The sequence below is a fragment of the Rhipicephalus microplus genome, chromosome 10 (genome assembly GCF_043290135.1).
Source record: "Rhipicephalus microplus isolate Deutch F79 chromosome 10, USDA_Rmic, whole genome shotgun sequence".
Taxonomy (NCBI): domain Eukaryota; kingdom Metazoa; phylum Arthropoda; class Arachnida; order Ixodida; family Ixodidae; genus Rhipicephalus; species Rhipicephalus microplus.
Genome location: NC_134709.1, coordinates 20,312,754 through 20,331,743, shown reverse-complemented (window position 1 = coordinate 20,331,743; position 18,990 = coordinate 20,312,754). Strand labels below are relative to the sequence as shown.

Sequence of the window (18,990 nt, the reverse complement as noted above, 5' to 3'; positions counted from 1 at the left end):
GAATGCGCCGAATGCCATGTGCTGGAGGAAACGTGCCAGTGACGCTCCGGGCGCCGTTATCTTAAGAAAATAAAAAAAAAATGTAATAGCGCTGATATGTATATCATCATCATCATCAGCCTGACTACGTCCACTGCAGGACAAAGGCCTCTCCCATGTTCCGCCAGTTAACCCGGTCCTGTGCTTGCTGCTGCCAATTTATACCCGCAAACTTCTTAATCTCATCTGCCCACCTAACCTTCTGCCTCCCCCTAACCCGCTTCCCTTCTCTGGGAATCCAGTCAGTTACCCTTAATGACCAGCGGTTATCCTGTCTACGCGCTACATGCCCTGCCCATGTCCATTTCTTCTTCTTGATTTCAGCTATGATATCCTTAACCCCCGTTTGTTCCCTAATCCACTCTGCTCTCTTCTTGTCTCTTAAGGTTACACCTACCATTTTTCAATGACGTATATGTATATACGTCATTGCAAAAAGAAAAATCAGTAAAGCTACAAAATATTATAGAAGCGCTCGCGAGCTGGCTCGTTTCGCACGTGTCGAGCTTCTTGTAGGGTAGGACCTTGAGTTCATTTTATTGGGCAGCCTTCCGACGTCAGCGACTGAGGGAAACATGGTAAGGTGAGCCCACGAAAATCGAGTTGAAAGTGAGCATCCATTTCATTGTATCTTGATATCTCTAGCTGAATAACTTTGCACTGCGTGGCCCTAACGCTGCCGTTATTGCGGAACTTATCTCTTGAGCCGTCCGCGTACGCAACCAGCTGGAAAAACATGTCAAACCTTGAAGTCGTGAAAAGTGTGAGAGGACTCCCTTCAAGTACTTTTTCTAAAAAAACCTATATAGTATGGAGTACATCGTACTTTAAATTGTCGGTGATTTGTTCTAAACAAAAATGATGTAAAGTTCAGGGATGACTCACTACTCTCCTGCAGTGAAGTACATACGTTCTGCTCAATCGTCAACCTTTTTCCTAAACGATCCGCTGATTGCGGTGGACCATACAAAGCGCCGCAAATCCTCCTTGAAGCGGCTTATAGTCCAGGCTTGTTCTTTGCCCATCGTCGGAGCCAAGCTCTACTCTGGCGCGTGCTCGTCTATAAATGGAAACCACTAGCAGCGCTGTGCTGCTCTGTATAAAAGCGCTTACTCAGCTCTCTCTCTCACGAACACAACATAGTATAGTGTGAATTAAGACATGAACATGAGTGCGGTGGAGGCGAGTGCTCGCAAAGCGCGCCTGCGTTTGCAAGCATGAACGTCTATACGGTGATGAATAAAGAGTATACCTCCTTACAGAACTTCAAGTCGACCCATGGCTGCATCGCAAACTATAGGGTTCCCGTTTACGTGGAAGATGTGTGCGTTTTTTTTTTTGTAATGGCATCTTCATTTTAGACGCTGCTTTTACGTGCAGTGGCTAACTTATGGGAACGGCCATGGCTTACTGCATAGAACTGTATGGTGTTCTCATTTGTTCTAAACCAAAGTGGAGCAGTTGAGGTTCTGAATCGCCTGCAGTTCTGAAAGCGAAATCTCTGGATTTCTCGTCAATCGCCAAAAGTGATAACCTGCGTTCCTATACAGTACAAGATGCTCTAAGTTGTCTACGATTTGATCTAATCATTTCTTATTCACTACTTGGAACTTCTATGCCCCGCGGTGCACCCTCTACAATGCATGGGACAGAACCTACGTGTTTTGCTTGTCTTGCAGTAGCGACTCTGGCCGAAGGGACTCCACACTTGGTCCTTGGCCTTGGCGAACTTGACCCTCACGGAAATGTCATAGCGGGTGTTCGGTATGAGCTTCTCCACAGAGGTGACTTGCCTGTTTGGGACCTGTTGGAAATTACAAAAAAAAAGTGATCTACGGCTCGTTGACCTACGCCAAGGTTCTCTTAGGCGTGCAAAAAAGCATTTACGGGATATACCTTCCCGACTGATTATTCTGATCTGATATGTGGGGTTTAACGTCCCAAAACCACTATATGATTATGAGAGACGCACCCGACTGATTATTTTCTTGCTTTCAAGGAGCGTATCGTCTTGGGAAACCCTATCAAAATGAGGAAGCGTCAGACGACACTTCACTGCACCGCTTGCAGTCTTCGCGTGTACCTCCAAGTGCGCGCGCGTCCATTTACCTCGCTCTCTCGTTCTTTCTGTCACTGTGTTGTATCTCTATTTTCTGTACGTATGATCTATCTGTCTTTCACTACTGACTCTTACTGTTGTCATTATTTTTCTAATACACAGCATTTTATGATAGGCTTACCCAATAATGTGTACCTTGCATGTGAATGTATGTCTCAAGAAGAAAAAAAAGTTTATTAATCCTAAAGGTCTATTATTCCTAAGGGGAGGTATAGTCAGCCGGGCAACGCTTCTCAGCCTCCTCACTGGCTTTGTTTGTGGCCCGAAGCTGGACACCCGGGTATTTTAGATGACAACATCTTTTCCACGCCACATGTGAAGAAGTGACCGAGATATGAACTGGTAAAAAAATCTTCACTAAAGTTCCGAGGAATATAGAAGACAGGGTGGCGATTTCCGAACCTTATGAGCATTGGGGACTAATGAGGTGAGAATAGAAATGCGAGTAAACATATGGGTTAGGGGAAGGCATTCGTCAAAAGATCTCCCGCCTTCTTCGCTGCAGCCTGGCGGTGGGGTCATGGTAGACAACGGTTGCAGAGAATCATTGCAAGCAACTCAAAAAGATAAGCGCCATAAAGATCTCAAGCGAGAGACGAAAATTCTGCCGTTTTTCTTATCTTTTCAGCGTACCGATATCGTGATGTCTTCGCCGTTGTCGTGCTTCACGCGCACTTCGTAGACCACATCCGGAAAAGTCGATATGGGAGGCAATCCCGTCCAGTTCACGCTGGCATTGAACGCCATGGCGTTGCAGTACACCACTTTCGGAGGTTCGAGCACAACTGCAAACATTAACAGTAATGTAACACCACATTTGAGACGCCGCATTGTCGTATTATGTCACGTACACGAACCCATGTTACAAGTGTTTATAATACATAAGATATGAGTAGCCTTATTTATATAACCGCAAATTTCATGCTACATTTTGGTTTAACAGTTTGGGGATTTTAGCGAGCTTTCCAAGTAGTTTCAAAGCATATCAGCACCCCGGTATCCGATAGTTGCAATATTGGACACTAAAACAACTAGCAACATTTTCCTGGCAGCTTGCCAATTGAAAACGAATTATAAAATGCTTTCTAATTGCTAGAGTAACAACAAAGTCTCTTTAAACTTACTATTTTAGAAAAGCACATCTCAATGCTGTCGTCTTCATTGTTTTGTGTGGATACGTTTTTTAATCATTCGATCGCAAAAAAGGAGATGTGTTTTGTGGCGCATAATTTAAAACTGATCATCAAAACGATTCGACTATTTTTATGAATTGCTGTTTCGGTGTACATGATTTCTACCGGCTGGTGAACTGTAATTCTGCTACTATCCCCAGATGAAATTCAACATTGTGTTAACATGTGTTAGGCACTTCAATTTTTTTTTTTCACATGGCGGCTAGCCAAGCAAAACGTAGGGGACCTACCGTTGGCAAAGTGGTCCACGACGTATTCCCATTTCTTGGCACCGAACATGTTGCTTCCAACGATTTCGAAACGGAGGACCTCCTCTTCGATCCTGTAGATGAGTCTTCCCGAAGTCTTCAGCTGGCAAGTCAGCTTCCGCGGCTTGATACTCACGGAATTCTTGCACTCGATACGACTGAAGGCAGTTCTTGGCCTGTGGCCAAACAAGAGCAAGCATAATGATAAGGCTCGGCAATGTCATAAGTCGTTCGCCATCTTAGTCGATTGTACTCGAATGAGAGAGAGAGAGAGATAAAGATACAAGGAAAGGCAGGGAGGTTAACCAGACGCACATCCGGTTTGCTACCCTGCACTGGGGAAGGGATAAAGGGGAGAAAAGAGGTTGCAGAAAGATGAGAAGGTACACACAATCACGAGCACACTCGGGGAGCACACACAGTCTACAGGCGGTCGCTCAGGTTTGTTGACTTAAGGTAAAGTAGCAGTGCTTTAGCTGCTTTCTGCGCAACTGAGGCAAATGTCCAAGGTTCTAGTATCTTCTGCACACAAAATGGTCCGGGGTCAAGTCGATTCAAAACCATCCGTAGCTGGCATCGCTGTGCGTCGTAGCAAGCGCAGCTGCACAGGACGTGTTCGATGGTCTCGTCATCTCCGCAGTAGTCGCGGAGTAGTCGCGGAGTAGTCGCGGATTTTATGAACTGGATCCTTCGCTAGAGCTAAAGCTACCATCACAACTTTCCCGCTCCGATGCGACACTGTTATGCCGCCTTTGGTTGGGTGTTGCATTCACAAAGGTGTACTCCTTTCGCATTGGTATGACAGACACTCCTACATACTCGAATGAGAATAACGTATATTTTCATGGGGAAAGGGGGCACACAGGTGTGGTGGAGGGCCCCCCTCCTCCTCGGGGGGGAGGGGGGCGCCATGAATGTTCCGTGCATTTACCTAATATGAGCTGTCCAGTAATTGTTTAAACATAAAGTGCATGGTTATGGCGATGCATGTTTTTGACGATAATGGCAGGCTAGGACCCCTGACATTGCATTCCAGTACCCGCCTTCACCCCTCAGAAGACCAGAGTACAGCCACCATAGCCGCAGGCCGAACTCAGCCTGTTCGTGAGAGGCATGTGATCTCGTCATTTTCATTTCCGAAGTTCACCGATTACACAGCGCGTTGTCTTTCGTACCTTCTATAAGACAGTCGGCGGTAGGGGGCTTCTTCGGCGAAACTTCGGAAATAGCTTCGCAAATAATTCCTATCTACTCATCTTGAGAATTACAGCTAACGTTTATTCACGTTTATACTAAACATACATGAATTCACACGTATGCTGAATTAGCATCGTTTATACACTATTTCAATACTTATTTATCGGAGGGGTGAATTACGTAGGGAGGGTTGCCTTGACCTCACCCCTCCACCAACTCTTCCGCGGAAGAACTTACTTCCGCGGAAGTAAGTTCTTCTTACTTTGTCTTACTTTGTATTTGTGTTAAAATATGTCTTACTTTTTCGTCTCCTGCAAAAAAAAAAGAAGCCCTTACTCATTTACAATCACTCATATTTTCTACTCCAATTCTGGTTCCACATCGAAAGAGTCCAAAAAGAGCACTGATTACATGAGATATTGGTTTTAAAGAGCAATGACACCTTGGTCGAAAGCGCTAATCTTAGGCTAACGGACTCGTGTGTCGACAAACTCGGACTCAAGCTGAGTCTGAATAACTCTGGGGAAGCAATGAATGGTTTGGTGAGCTTAAGTCCGAGTGAGTCCGGTATACGGAAATTTTGGGACTGTGAGTCCAGCTCCCAAAAATTGCATGTAGTCTGAGTTTGTGTGTGCCCACAAAGGGCAAAATATATTTTGTGAGTTTGTCTGAGTGAGCTTGGCAATTCTTGTTGACCTCTACGCATATCCAAGCATACTCAGAAGTAACTGAAAATTGCGCGGGTTGGCATTAATCTCGTAGCTCTACTAAACGCCGCAGTTACGTTCAGTCGATCTATATAACTCATTAGCGCGCAAAAAAAAAAAAATCACAGCATCTCTACGGAGTGAATGATGATGAGTGGGGCGAAGCGTCCGTCCGTTCGTTCGTTTTTGCTTCCGTCCATTCGCGCGTCCATCCATGCATCCGTCCGTCCGTCTGTTCGTGCGTCAATACGTTCGCGCGTCCGTCTATCTGTCCGTCCGTCCATGCGTCCATCTAGTGAACACTCCAAGAACCGACATCTCGCATCCCCTGTGGCACATACCCGCTCCGGCCGTCCATCCATCCGTTCATTCGTCTGCTAGACGATCTGTCCGTCCGTCCATCCATGCGTCCGTCCGTGCGCCCATCTAGTGAACACTCAAAGTACCGCCATCTGCTACCTCGTTTCTCTGTGGCTACGTACGACAACGACGGAGGATGGACAGACCCACGCGTTAAGGAGCTTCGCCCCTTAAAAAATAGACACTTACCCAACTAGCAGACTGACTGTATACCGAGTCTCGATTCGGTTGTCCGGTGTCTCCCAGTCACACTGGAATGTCTCAAACTTTTCTCCCGAACACGACGGTTTGGCAGGCATCTGCGGAGAGTCTGAAATGACCGATGCAATTAACAGGTAAGCCTTCAAAGCAGAAATCACTTAATAACCACTTCCACAAGGTGTGGATCAAGGGAGGAAAAAAAATAGGCTTGAAGGTCAACCAAATGTGCTTCCGGATTGCTACCCTACATTAGGCGAAGGGGATTAGGAATCAAGGGAATTTGAGAGAATACGGAAAATCGGAAGTGAACAAACCGACGATCGCACTCCTTCAGTTCCTTGTTAGACACACTTCACGTGTAGTTCCATGACGTGGATAGTGGGACAGCGCGGGCACCCTGGGACGTACGCGCCATAATCACTTGGTCGAATAAAGTTTTACCTCCTCCACTTCGCGTCTCCATCGGTAAACTCAAAACACCATATATACTGAGTTTGCACGACAGGTTCAGTATAATTCATATCGAGTGTTTGTGAGTGGTCAGTTTCATGACTCTTCAACACTACCTCTCAGTAATGAGCACATCTGTCGACTCCTCATAACAATTATGGTAATAAATATATCAATAATAATTATTATAAGTATTATTATCAACACCATCATATTCATCGTACAAAACTTACCGCGTGCAGTGCACACAACTGTGAAGTCTTTGGGCAAGCGCATGCCAAAAATAAAACAGTAAAAAATAATAGTGCACGTTCTTAAGAACAAAATACAAATAAGAGCTGCAGAAAAGCCGACACGACAAAAAAAAATCGGCGCGGCTGGGTAATAATGCAACAACACAACACGAGAAATGTTAAAGGGCAATGAACTCCCTCAGGCTTCATTACAGTGAAGCCAGACGATTCTGAAGTTTAGTCTGGTTGTTTCTAGATTGGTTTTTATGTGGTTGCTCTATTAGCTAGGTAGCCCCGCCGCGGTGATCTAGTGGCTAAGGTACTCGGCTGCTGACCCGCAGGTCACGGTTTCGATTCCCGGCTGCGGCGGCTGCATTTTCGATGGAGGCGGAAATGTTGTAGGCCCGTGTGCTCAGATTTGGGCGCACGTTAAAGAACCCCAGGTAGTCAAAATTTCCGGAGCCCTACACTACAGCGTCTCTCATAATCATATGGTGGTTTGGGGACGTTAAACCCCACAAATCAATCATCTATTAGCTAGGTAATGTTAGGTTGGTTCTCAGGATCAGCTTAGGCCACGGACATACACAGACAGGCCACGGACGTCCAAGCTGCCGAGGCAGGAACGCGCGTTTAAATCGAGACTTTGCACCTCCCATACGGCCACGTCGCCATTCGTGTGGACCTTCCATTGCTCCGGGGTCATCTCGAAACCTCCACTGCCTTTCCCGTTCCTTAGTATTTTCTCGTCGTACCAACCGCTGAATCATTCCGTGCAGATGCTTCAGCGAAGCTTAAACGTGCGTCCATGAGCTTATTCCGACCCTTTATAAAAATGTTCCCTCAGTTGCCGGCTACGTCTGTCTAGAAATCTTGATTGGACTCGCTCTCTGGATTTCGTGCCGACTGGTTGTGCCCCCGCGATTTCCCAAGACAGTGCAATGGCCGACTGGCTCGCCCTACGCCATCTCCTGCCACCGACAAAAGCTCTCGCTGAGTGGTGCCCTGTCTTGGGACTCCTGCGACCGTGTCCACCTTTCCTATATATATCTTCTCCTTACTTCTGGGTGTCGCCGTCCCTGTGCGATCCTCTTTTCTCCCCCACCCCCTCTGCTTCTATACTTTTAATCCTACCCTTTTAATACCCCCTTACCCTCATCCCTCGTCAGCTACTGTTGAGGTATCGCACTCTGATGCAGACAGTTACGGGGCTCACTTTTCTCTTCTTTTCTCTTTAGGAATCGCATAAGAAATCTTAATCGGTGTCTGCCACCCGCCTGTTCTTTTCTTTATTTTTAATGGACCAGTGATGAGCATAGAGTTAATGTACAGACAGTTTGTATATCAACTCTATGGTGGTGAGTAGTGCGAGTCGTCCGTTTCTGCGGCACATACTCGATGATTATGGTCATTCTTGTGCACCTTCGATACACTATTGTGTTCGCGACCGGCTTAGACCGCTTCGCTGTTGAAATAAAACTGCATATACACAGCTATGTGGAAAATTGACTGAAAGACGCAGAAAGGCAGAATTAGTACGTTGGGCAACATCATTTTTAGACAGGCAAAGCTCGGATGAACTTGATCAATAATCGCCAACTGTGAGAAACGGCTTTTAAAAAAAATTGGCAGATCCCGCGTACAGTGGGAATCGATGATATCTGAAGCACGAATGGGGAAGGTTGATATGTCGCTTTCAAATCACCGCAACGTTACGAGGTGGCGGTAAATTATGCCGTATACACGACTTCCGTGTCATAATTATCATGTTTTGAATATGTTACTTACATTCCTCATCTGTTCACGTCACGTGATGGGAAATTTAGTACATGTGGAGCTAGCGAAATGGCCGCGAGCACGCTATGAGCGTGGTATGTTGTCACGTTCTTACATGACACGCGTCTTATAATTATCATGTCTGCACCAGTCATATACCTTCGTCATTCAATGACGCAACGTAACACCGAACTTGGTATATGTGGAGCTAGGGACTCGAGTGCATCGTAAAGGACCCAATATACTCTAACGTAACGTTGGTGCGAGCTCGCTGGCCCACAGAGACGCTACGTTAGCAAAACGCGAGAACTCTTATAGTCTGACGCCAAGCGCGACTGACACGACCGGCGTCCGTCCGCACGGCCCGACGGCAGCGCCCACGCGCACGCGCGTCGGGTCACGTCGAATTGTAATGGCGCCTTGACTGTGGCATGTAGTGATGTTCTCACATGACACTCATTTCATTATTATCATGTTCTCACCAGTCACGTAACTTCGTCATCCATTCACGTCACGTATTACCCATACGTGAAGCTAGCGAAACGGTCGCGAGCGCATCAAGAGTGTGGCATGTAGTCATGTTGTCACATGATACGCATGTGGCGATTATAATGTGTGGGTGTGTTATTTACCTATGTCGTCCGTTCGCGTCGCGTAATACCGAATTTGGTAAATGTGAAGCTAGCGAAACGGCCGTGAGCGCATCATGAGCGTAGCATGTAGTCATGTTGTTACATGGCACGCATATCATGTTTATTATGTTTGCTTCAGTATCGTAACTTCATCATCTATTCACGCCCCGTAATACCAAATTTGGTATAAGTGAAGCTAGTGAAACGGCCACCAGCGCATCATAAGCGTGGCATATAGTCATGTGTTACATGACACAAATCTCATGATTATCATATTTGCACCAGTCACATACCTTTGTCATGCATTCACGTAGTGCAATACCAAATTTGGTATATGTGACGCTAGCGAAACGGCCGCCAGAGCATCATGAGCGTGGCATGTAGTTATGTCGTTACATGACACGCCTGTCATGATTATGTTAGGGTCTGTCGATTGTGTTCTCCATGCAATCATGTCATACCACACCTGTTTTGCAACAAGTCATGTGAACGAAACCACCGCAAGAGCAGCAAGACCATGAGATGTAAAGCATGACATTCATGACATGCATGTCATGATTTTCTTGTTATGGCCAGTCATATATTCTCATGATACATTCATGTTATACCATACCAAGTTTCGTATCGATACCATTATTTAAACAGCCAGGATAGCTAAAAGTTGTAGGCGGCTAGATAGATAGATAGATAGATAGATAGATAGATAGATAGATAGATAGATAGATAGATAGATAGATAGATAGATAGATAGATAGATAGATAGATAGATAGATAGATAGATAGATAGATAGATACGTTTTCTAAACGCACGATTGAAAAGTGCTACAGTGCAGCCAACTCTTGCGAAATTTCTGTTAGTGTAGCCACGAGACAGCTTTAGGCACTCTCATAGTGGTGTAACTAGTACTCTAAATCGTTACCCTACTTTTTCTAATCACACGATAGTAAGGTGCAACGGGATGGCTTTAAACCCTCCTCTAGTAAAGTACCTAGTACTCTAAATTGTTGCCCGCTTTTTCTAAACATACGCAGACGAAGTCGCATGGCACCGGTGTCGTGTTTCTCAATCTGGAGTTCAGGTGGGGTGCGCATTGCCTCTTCGATGCAGAAGGCCTTGTTATCGCAGTGGACATGTGGATAAACGACCAGAAAATTGGATTCACCAACCTTTACGCGCTGCCCCGCCGCGGTGGTCTAGTGGCTAAGGTACTCGGCTGCTGACCCGCAGGTCGCGGGTTCGATTCCCGGCTGCGGCGGCTGCATTTCCGATGGAGGCGGAAATGTTGTAGGCCCGTGTACTCAGATTTGGGTGCACGTTAAAGAACCCCAGGTGGTCAAAATTTCCGGAGCCCTCCACTACGGCGTCTCTCATAATCAAATGGTGGTTTTGGGACGTTAAACCCCACAAATCAATCAATCGATCAACCTTTACGCGCCCGGGATTAGGTCTCTTGTCAATGAATTTTTTAGAGGGGCCAGATTGTTCCTGCTAAATTCAGCATCGTGCGTGTTCCCTATCGCAAAAAACGGCGTTTCCAGTATCCTCCAGTGCGTTTCAGCGCTGGAAAGGCTGTGCAGTGTGTCCCAGTGTACTAAAGCGCACTGCGAGGCGCTGTACACACTGTACAGCGTGGCCAGTGTCACCCAGTGTCGTTAAAGAACCCCAGGTAGTCGAAATTTCCGGAGCCCTCCACTACGGCGTCTCTCATAATCATATGGTTGCTTTGGGACGTTAAACCCCACATATCAATCAGTGTCGCCCAGTGCGCTGAAACGCATTGGGCCACACTGTACAGCGTAGCCCAGTGTCTTAAAGCGTGCTGGGAGGCACTGGTCACGCTGTAGAGTCTCTACCGCACACTGATAATCTTAGCGGCACATTGGCAGAAACTAGGCATGACCGGCGCACTACCTGTAAGACTTCATATTGAATCGCAACATGTCGAGCGTAAAACTGAACGAATATGATCATATTCCCATCTATGTGCTACACATAGCTTCAGTTTCCTTAGGCAATGAATGCGAATACGCTAAAGCATTCATATGCTGATCGCGCGGGTCAGAGGCGCTGCCAGGATTTTGCTGAAGGGGGGGGGGGGGCAAACGACAACTTTCTCTTCTCCTTCCCCCCCATATATATATATATATATATATATATATATATATATATATATATATATATATATATATATATATATATATATATATATATGGAAAAGACAACATTAATGTGTGTGCAACATTATAAGTTCGGAGCAATGATGAAGCAGTGGAAGCAGCTGCCCGATCCACCCACGAGGACATCAACAGTGTCGCCATTCATTTATCAAGATCTGAAGCAGTAAAAATACTTCGTGTGCTCGCACCTCACTTAAAGCTGTACAGGTGAAATTCGCCGACGTTTACACTTTCGCGCTTACGTACCTAAAACACTGATCATCAATTACATGTTTCATCCAACCTCTTACGACGCAGTGATTCTACCACGCTGCTCTTTCTCTGCCTTGGGGATGGCGTTCTCTGCGTATTGGTTCACTATTGGAATGTCTATGGCAATTCTTCAACTCCGAAGGTTCAGCGGAAATATCGCACACCTTCTCCGTGAGTGCACCTGCTCTGTCTCCCAAAGATCGGCCCTGTTAGCCACATTGGGCCAGCTAGTCCGTCGCCCTTCACAGAGTGCGATATCCAGGGGCACTTGTTTACCTAGTCAACCGCGCGAGCAAATTTGTGAGGACGTTGCTGTGGTTTCTTTGAGAAACCGTACTGAACGAAAAGTTGCAATTGGTCTCACGCAATTTTAGTGCGTTGCTTTTAGGTACGCTTTTGTCTCGGCTTTATATAGTGGCACGGCAAACTCCGTGCTCCACTTTTGTTTTCTTCACACCTGCTTCCTTCTTCCCAAGTAGGCGGTAGCCAAGCGGATTTCTTCCTGGGGAACCTGTCAGTCTTTCCTCTACCTATTCTCTTTCTTTCTTTCTTTCTTTCTTTCTTTCTTTCTTTCTTTCTTTCTTTCTTTCTTTCTTTCTTTCTTTCTTTCTTTCTTTCTTTCTTTCTTTCTTTCTGTATAGTCATTTTTTTATTGATAGGCAATGATATTGAGGCAAGCATTCAAAAAACGATACCACTTTTACATGTAGTTTTAAAGACATCTGGAAAAGGAGTAAAATTACACCGTCTCCTTCTAAAGGGAACGATGAATGAATGAATGAATGAATGAATGAATGAATCAATGAATGAATGAATGAATGAATGAATTTTTCTTTCCTAATCCATGTACAGATAACAAACACTTGTAGGACCTATAGTGAAAGGTTGTGTAGATGCGTAGCAACGGGTGCTAACGCTTACAGTGGCGGCGACGTTGACGCTGGCGGCGCGTTGATGCGCAGTAGAGTGCGGAAGCCACCGGATCAAGCTTGCTCATCAGATGCTTCGCGTTTAATAATATTAGAGATGGGCATAAATGCCACGTAGCTACAACACAACATAGCATCGTTGCTGTGTTTTGTTTTTCTCATTCGTTTAATGAAAACGTAGCTGGTAGGGCAAGGAAGGAGTCGAACCGGCATGCTCGAGCTCAGCCAGTGCCTCCTCTATAACAGGAGGCCCTGGCTCAGCAAAGCAACACCTTCAATAGCATTTACCGGCAGGCTTGTTGAAGATCACTAGTCCATTGGAGTAGCAGCACAAACGTAGCGAGAAACCAAGACACGAGACAGCCTATCCTTTGCTTTTCTGTTTTATTGTTACGTTTGCGATTTTATATTCATGAACTACGCAACACCTCGGCCACCGAGCTTGCTTAGGTGACCTCAGAAATTTTGTATGTATACATTACAGAATAGCTGCAGAAGATTTTGAGTCCCAGCGTCGTACGTGTTATCTGAAACGGGCATGAAGGCAACGCGCAAAGTGCGCCATAAAAAAATGTGCGTTTCTACGTTTACAGAACGCTGCCTTGTGGTACGTCCCACGAGCACGACCTTGTTTCTTTTATCCAGCGGCCGTGCCACGAGCATTGCGGTGTGGAGTACCTCTCACGACTCTTTCACAAGTGTTCACGGTATCGGGAGCCTATATCTTGAAACCGCCGGCACCTTATCGCTGCTGCGTTGGCAATCGTGGCGAACGTCCCGAATGCGAAGGCCGATGTAAACGGTGTTCGTATCGAATCTCCGACACACATAACGTACGTCGTCACTCCACCGGCTTGATGATCGAGGGTGGCTCTCCGATTGAAAGACATCGTTATCTTGAGTTTTATTAGCTTTTTTCGCGTGATAGGCCCGTGGAGTCCACTTCTTGACCGCGTGAGTTTGGCGTCACGATCACGAGGGCCTCAAAAGAAGTTCTCATCGCGCTAAGTGGATGATCATTCCTTCGGTAAAACTTGCTGCTGAGCGAGTCGGTTCTCACTTCAAGGTTGACTGGTGTGTGCAAATAAACACAGGAACACAGAAATACCGGACAGGCCCAGTCCTTGACCACTTTACCTTGAATCGTTTATTTATCGCGAGGCCCCGCGCCTTCGCGACTTCGGCATCGTAGTTTAACATCGTGGCTTCAGCATCGTAAAGTAAAAGCTATTTATTTCGGCAAAGTGAAGCCAATGTTATCTTCAGCACACCGCCTCTGTGGCCTCGGCGCCCGACTGCTTAACCGAAGGTCGCGAGATGGAATCCCGGCTGCAGCGGCCGCATTTCCGTGGACGCAGAATGTTCGAGGCACGCGTACTTAGATTTAAGTGCACCTGAGAGAAAACCGGATGGCCGAATCGCCGGAGCCCTCCACTGCGTGCATCCCTCGTGGTTATATGAATGCGTTGCAACACAAAATCCCTATATTTATTGTGTCATCTACAAAACCGAATTCAGACACGCAAATGGCAGTTCTAAGCTAAAACTGCGATTATTTTTGGGAATGCCGTAGAGGAGAACTACGCATTAATTACGATTGAATAAGACTTGTAGCTGGACGAGTTGGTTAATTCTTCAAGTTGAAACTGTTATACGCAAAATGACAAACAGAGACGCAGTATAAGACGGACATGGACAGGCGCAAACTTTCAATTAGGATTAGTCAGGACCAGCTTGATTGCCTCTGCGCCTAGGTAACAGTACACCAGCGTTTCTCTCTCTCTCTCTCTCTCTCTCTCTCTCTCTCTCTCTTTCTCTTGCATTCGAGCACTTCCACCTTTACAGAGCCATCGTGTGCAGCAGCACTATAAATTTTTATATTGCCACAAAGATACCGCGGCATGGCAGCTTTACTGAAGTGAATTGTCATCATTTCCAACAGGTTGGAGGAGGCAAGGCTGTAAGGCTGCTCCAGCTTGAAAAAAGCACTCTGCCCCCTGAGGTCACAAGGCAAATGCACACGTCAGAGTCGCGAGCTTTACAGAAAAATACAAGAAATACACTCGTTTACGAGAATACGCGATGAACACTATGTGATATGTATACTTCAAAACAATGTACTTGTTTCCTCCTTTTTCAAGTTTCTGAACGTGGCTCAGTCGACGTAGCGCTCATCACGATTTCGTGAATGGTTTGAAGGAAATATTTATGGTTTATAAATGCGATGGTCATGATAGGCCAAAAAGTGCCAAGTAAAAAAAAAACACCATTTCCCCCGAAAGGGAATTATGCGGGGATGCGAAGCAGTGCTGGCGTTCACTTATGTTTCCATTTGTATGTTTCCGTGTATATCTTATTTCTGTGTGGTGTGGGTGTGTTGTGTGTAGCTTATGCCCCCCCCCCGCCCTTCTCATTTGTGCATTAAGTGTGTGCCGCAAATTGAACACGCAGCGCTTCTAGGGGAGTGCAACGCCGCGAGCGCGCGCATCATTATACAATGAGCCTACAGCTGTGGCGAAGAAATAAACGGAAAAGGAGAAACGAAGTGGAGGCAGCGCTCTGCCACCTCCTCGCGCTATTGCGAGGAGATGGGGGAGTCGGCGCATGCGCAGCGGAGGACTGGACGGTCGCCGAGGGACGGACACAGCCCCGAGCATAAGCTGCTCCGCATCTAACTGGCCATGAATTCCCGATAAAGGTGCAGTCTATATTTGTAAGCGAGTACTCACAGCCGACAACGAGGCCAGTGGCGCTGTACACCGATTCGCAGGCGGCTCCGCGGACGAGGCAGTAGTAGGTGCCCGCGTCCGCGTCGCTCACGTGTGGTCGCCTCCAGGTAACGCTGGTGGCGTTGTTGAGCCGCGTCTCTGACTTCTGGACCGGGTGGTCGCGTGAACGCAGGATACCCATCTCGTATTTCCGACCAGGGGTCCACCTGGTGAGAGTGCACGTCATCTCGAATTCAGACCCGTTCAGCAGCGTCACGTCCCTCGAAGCGACTGCAGATGAGAGAGAAAAGTAGTGATCAGAACGGATGTGAGTGATTATAAACGTTGTTCGTGTGGTGATAACTGACTGCCATGTAAAACCAACTCTATCACACCTTACGTGCCTTAGTGGGCTACAGAGACCGCGGTGTAACCGTTACCATTACACACCCAGATTTCCTAGCTTTTTATTGATTTCTAAGAAAGAGAGAGAGAGATAAAGATGCAAGGAAAGGCAGGGAGCTTAACCAGACGCACATCCGGCTTGCTAACCTGCACTGGGGAAGGGATGAAGGGGAGCAAAGAGGTTGCAGAGAGATAAGAAGGTACACATAATCACGAGCACACTCGGGGGAGCACACACAGTCTACAGGCGGTCGCTCAGGTTTGTTGCCTTTAAGTAAATTATGAGTGCTTTAGTCGCTTTCTGCGCAACTGAGGCTAGAATCTGGAATTCCTTGTATGCGTGAGCTGTCTTTCCACGATACTACTGCTCGTGACGTGACAAGGAAGGAAGTACGGCGTCTTCATAATTACATAAAGAGCGGACACTCCCGTAGGGCCCTGCGGCCCAGCCACTGCGCTGCTTTCGGCGCCACGAGGGGTTGGTCAGACCCAATAATGGCTTAAGCATAAATAAGATGACATTTTTTTTCTCTCCGACGCTGGGCTTTGAACCAGTACCCTCATGCTCCGAGAGCGAATGTGTTTACCACTAGGCCACACATCCATGCTTCCTTAGAGGGAATACATCTACAGTACATTTGAACCACATGAGTGTGCCTCTGTGCAAAAAGAAATGTGGAAAGAACACTCTTTCTACTGGGTCACAATTTACTGTTTTCTGTTTTAAGGCATTAAATGTCCTCAGCGTGACATGATGTAGAGCAGATATGAATAATTGCACAAATTAATAAAATTTCTTTTTTGCAAAAAACTGACGCCAAACTTGGGTAATAAATGTCCTCCTTACGAGGCTATAACATGTCTCAACAAAGGAATAAAAGCGAGCGTGGGTACGCCATCCAGTGGTAGATCAGACCCTTTCTTGCTGGGCCGCGAAAAGGCTCCAGTGGCCTCTCTTTATACAGTATGTTTCTCCATGATACTAGTGCTGGTGACGTAACAAGGAAAGAAGCACGGCGTCTTCGCACTTGCGGTGCCAACCTTAAAGGAAGAGCGCACCTGGGTGACCTTTCTTATTTCTTTCGTTCTGTTTATCATCAGCTTATCTTCATGTCTACTGCAGGACAAATGCTTCCTCCCAATGACCTCCAAATGATACGGTCGGGCGTGAGCTGTATCTACTTAACGCCCGCCAGTTTTCTTATTTCGTCACCCTACCAAAGTTTCCGTCGTCCACGACTGTTTCCCATGCCATCGTATACCGATTCCGCCACCTAGCACGCAATAAAGAGCCTGCCCAGTTCCGTTTTGTCCTTATAATGGGAGCTACATGATATCGGCTCCCCCACTTTGTTCACTGAATCACTCTGCATTCCTCCCGCCGCTTTGTGTAACGCCTACCGTTCTCCGCTCAATGTCACTTAAAGGGCCCCTAAACCACCTCCGATCACTTTTTTTTTATCATTTCGAGCAAACGCGAGTTTCAAACCGCTACGATCAGTTTCGAGTTCACAGCGCCGTTAATATCTACAATGTCAAACGAGGCAGCACTGTGAGCCGTGGGGGCGCCATAGAGTCCAAGAAACAATCCCTTGTCGTCCCTGGACCTTTTGCTATCCTCACCGTTGCCAGTGACTTAACCATTCGCATCTGGGGATGCCATCGACAAAATAACCTCTTGGCCATCTCGCACGTACCTCACTGGTCGTGCGTACCTGCGTCTCATAAATTCTAATCAAAGGACCAACCAGTCAACAGACTCCGATACTCGCAGAAAAAGCTTGCGCATTCTTCCTGCCCGTGACCAACCTCCTTTCTCACGCGGTGACGTCAACTCGGCGATCGGTAACGTGACGCAGCACGCAGCTCGTCGATTGGCCTAAACCAGGTCTCAACAAACAGTAATGAAGTCAACGTCGCCAATCGATGAGTTGACGTCACTGGGCGAGAAAGGAGGTTGGTCAGGCGTATACGAAAGTTGCGCGAGCTTGCTTGGAGGTTGTAAAAAAAAAGTCGGAGCTTGTTGACTGGCCCTTCAATACGTATCTTACGTCTAGTCGTGTAACAACAGTAATAACAGTAATGAAGCCCAGCCACTCAAATGGGCATGGACATAGGACTCCTTAACACGAAGATGTACCTAAAGCCAGAAGTATCACGCGTGCGGCGACGGGTCAAAAGAAACATATACAGTTAGCTAACATTGGATGCAATGGGCTGGTATTCTCTATGACTTCAAATGATATTTTTCTCCTCCTGAGACATGTCAAAACCTATTAATACCTGCCGTCCCACACTGTGTCTATTTTTGACTCCCTCAATCACCGGGATTGCCCTCCCTGCTTGAAAAATGTAGTCCGCTGAGCAAACAGGCATGGACCAAAAAAAGCAGCGATAACGTTAGTTGCGTACACGCAGACGATCGACAGCGAGATTTATACGAGTCATATAACAGAACACCGCTTTCGTTGTGGCTTTACTGCAACTCGATAAGGTTGCGCAAGTTAAGCGCGTTAGGTAATGAGATCAAGTTATATACGGAACTTTTTTACTACGATCTCCCGTTGCGTTTGCTGTGTAATGAAAGGCTTTCGCGTCTGGAGCAAGTCTTTCAGCACTTCTACCGTCGCATTCATTAACAACGCCCTGTACATACCGCGAGGTTACGTGGTTGATTAATAAAGGCCTCTGGTTCACTTAAGAAAAAAAAACACTTAGTTTCCCTGAACCCTATTAAAGTTCTTGCCCTGCCGTGCCACCCGTTACTCCCCGTGGTGTGTCCCGATATACCATCTGTGTAACTCTCTTTAAAGGTACAGGCAAACTCTGTTTCTAGATTACTGTTCTTTCTTATGAAAGTTGACGGAAGCGACGCTTGCCAAAGCATTGTTATAGGCACCCGTCAGTTGGGTGCCGCTTCATCCGTTTAGCGCGCTGCTTCATCAAAATTAGGGTGCTGCTTCATCCGTTTATGCGTTGTCATCTCGCGATTTGCTCGGGCCTGTCGCTCAAGCTCATTGCCATTGCGATACAGGGACGCTTAGTTTAGCGTGAGCGGCTATTTCTCAAGTGGAAGTTTCCCGCTAATCGAGCCCGCTATAGGCCGAACTCGCTTTTATCTTTCGGCTCTCGATAAGAGCAGCGGTGAGTCCCTGATTCTCGGTATGCTGCCGCTGTTTCACAAAAAAGAGTTCCTCGTTTCGAGTGTAGCCTCCAGCGTGTGTCTCACGATCGTCTCTATCCCATCAGTTCCAATCGTAAAACAGATAAAAAATTTCGAAGTTTACACTGAGTCGCACAATGCTTGAAGGCCAAATCTCATAAGCGCGAAAATGCACGCGACAACGACAAGCGACGCGACGT

General features: G+C 46.7%; 1 protein-coding gene across 1 annotated transcript in view; it reads right to left on the bottom strand.

The window, feature by feature from the left end:
• LOC119181368 (uncharacterized) overlaps window positions 1-18,990 on the bottom strand; it is a 127,907-nt gene that overhangs the window by 15,967 nt on the left and 92,950 nt on the right. The window contains exons 2-6 of the mRNA XM_037432589.2: window positions 15,244-15,513; window positions 6,053-6,173; window positions 3,582-3,775; window positions 2,792-2,943; window positions 1,699-1,843 (exon numbers count right to left, since the gene is read on the bottom strand). Coding sequence (XP_037288486.2) covers window positions 1,699-1,843; window positions 2,792-2,943; window positions 3,582-3,775; window positions 6,053-6,173; window positions 15,244-15,513 — 882 coding nt within the window. The remainder of the gene's footprint in view (window positions 1-1,698; window positions 1,844-2,791; window positions 2,944-3,581; window positions 3,776-6,052; window positions 6,174-15,243; window positions 15,514-18,990) is intronic.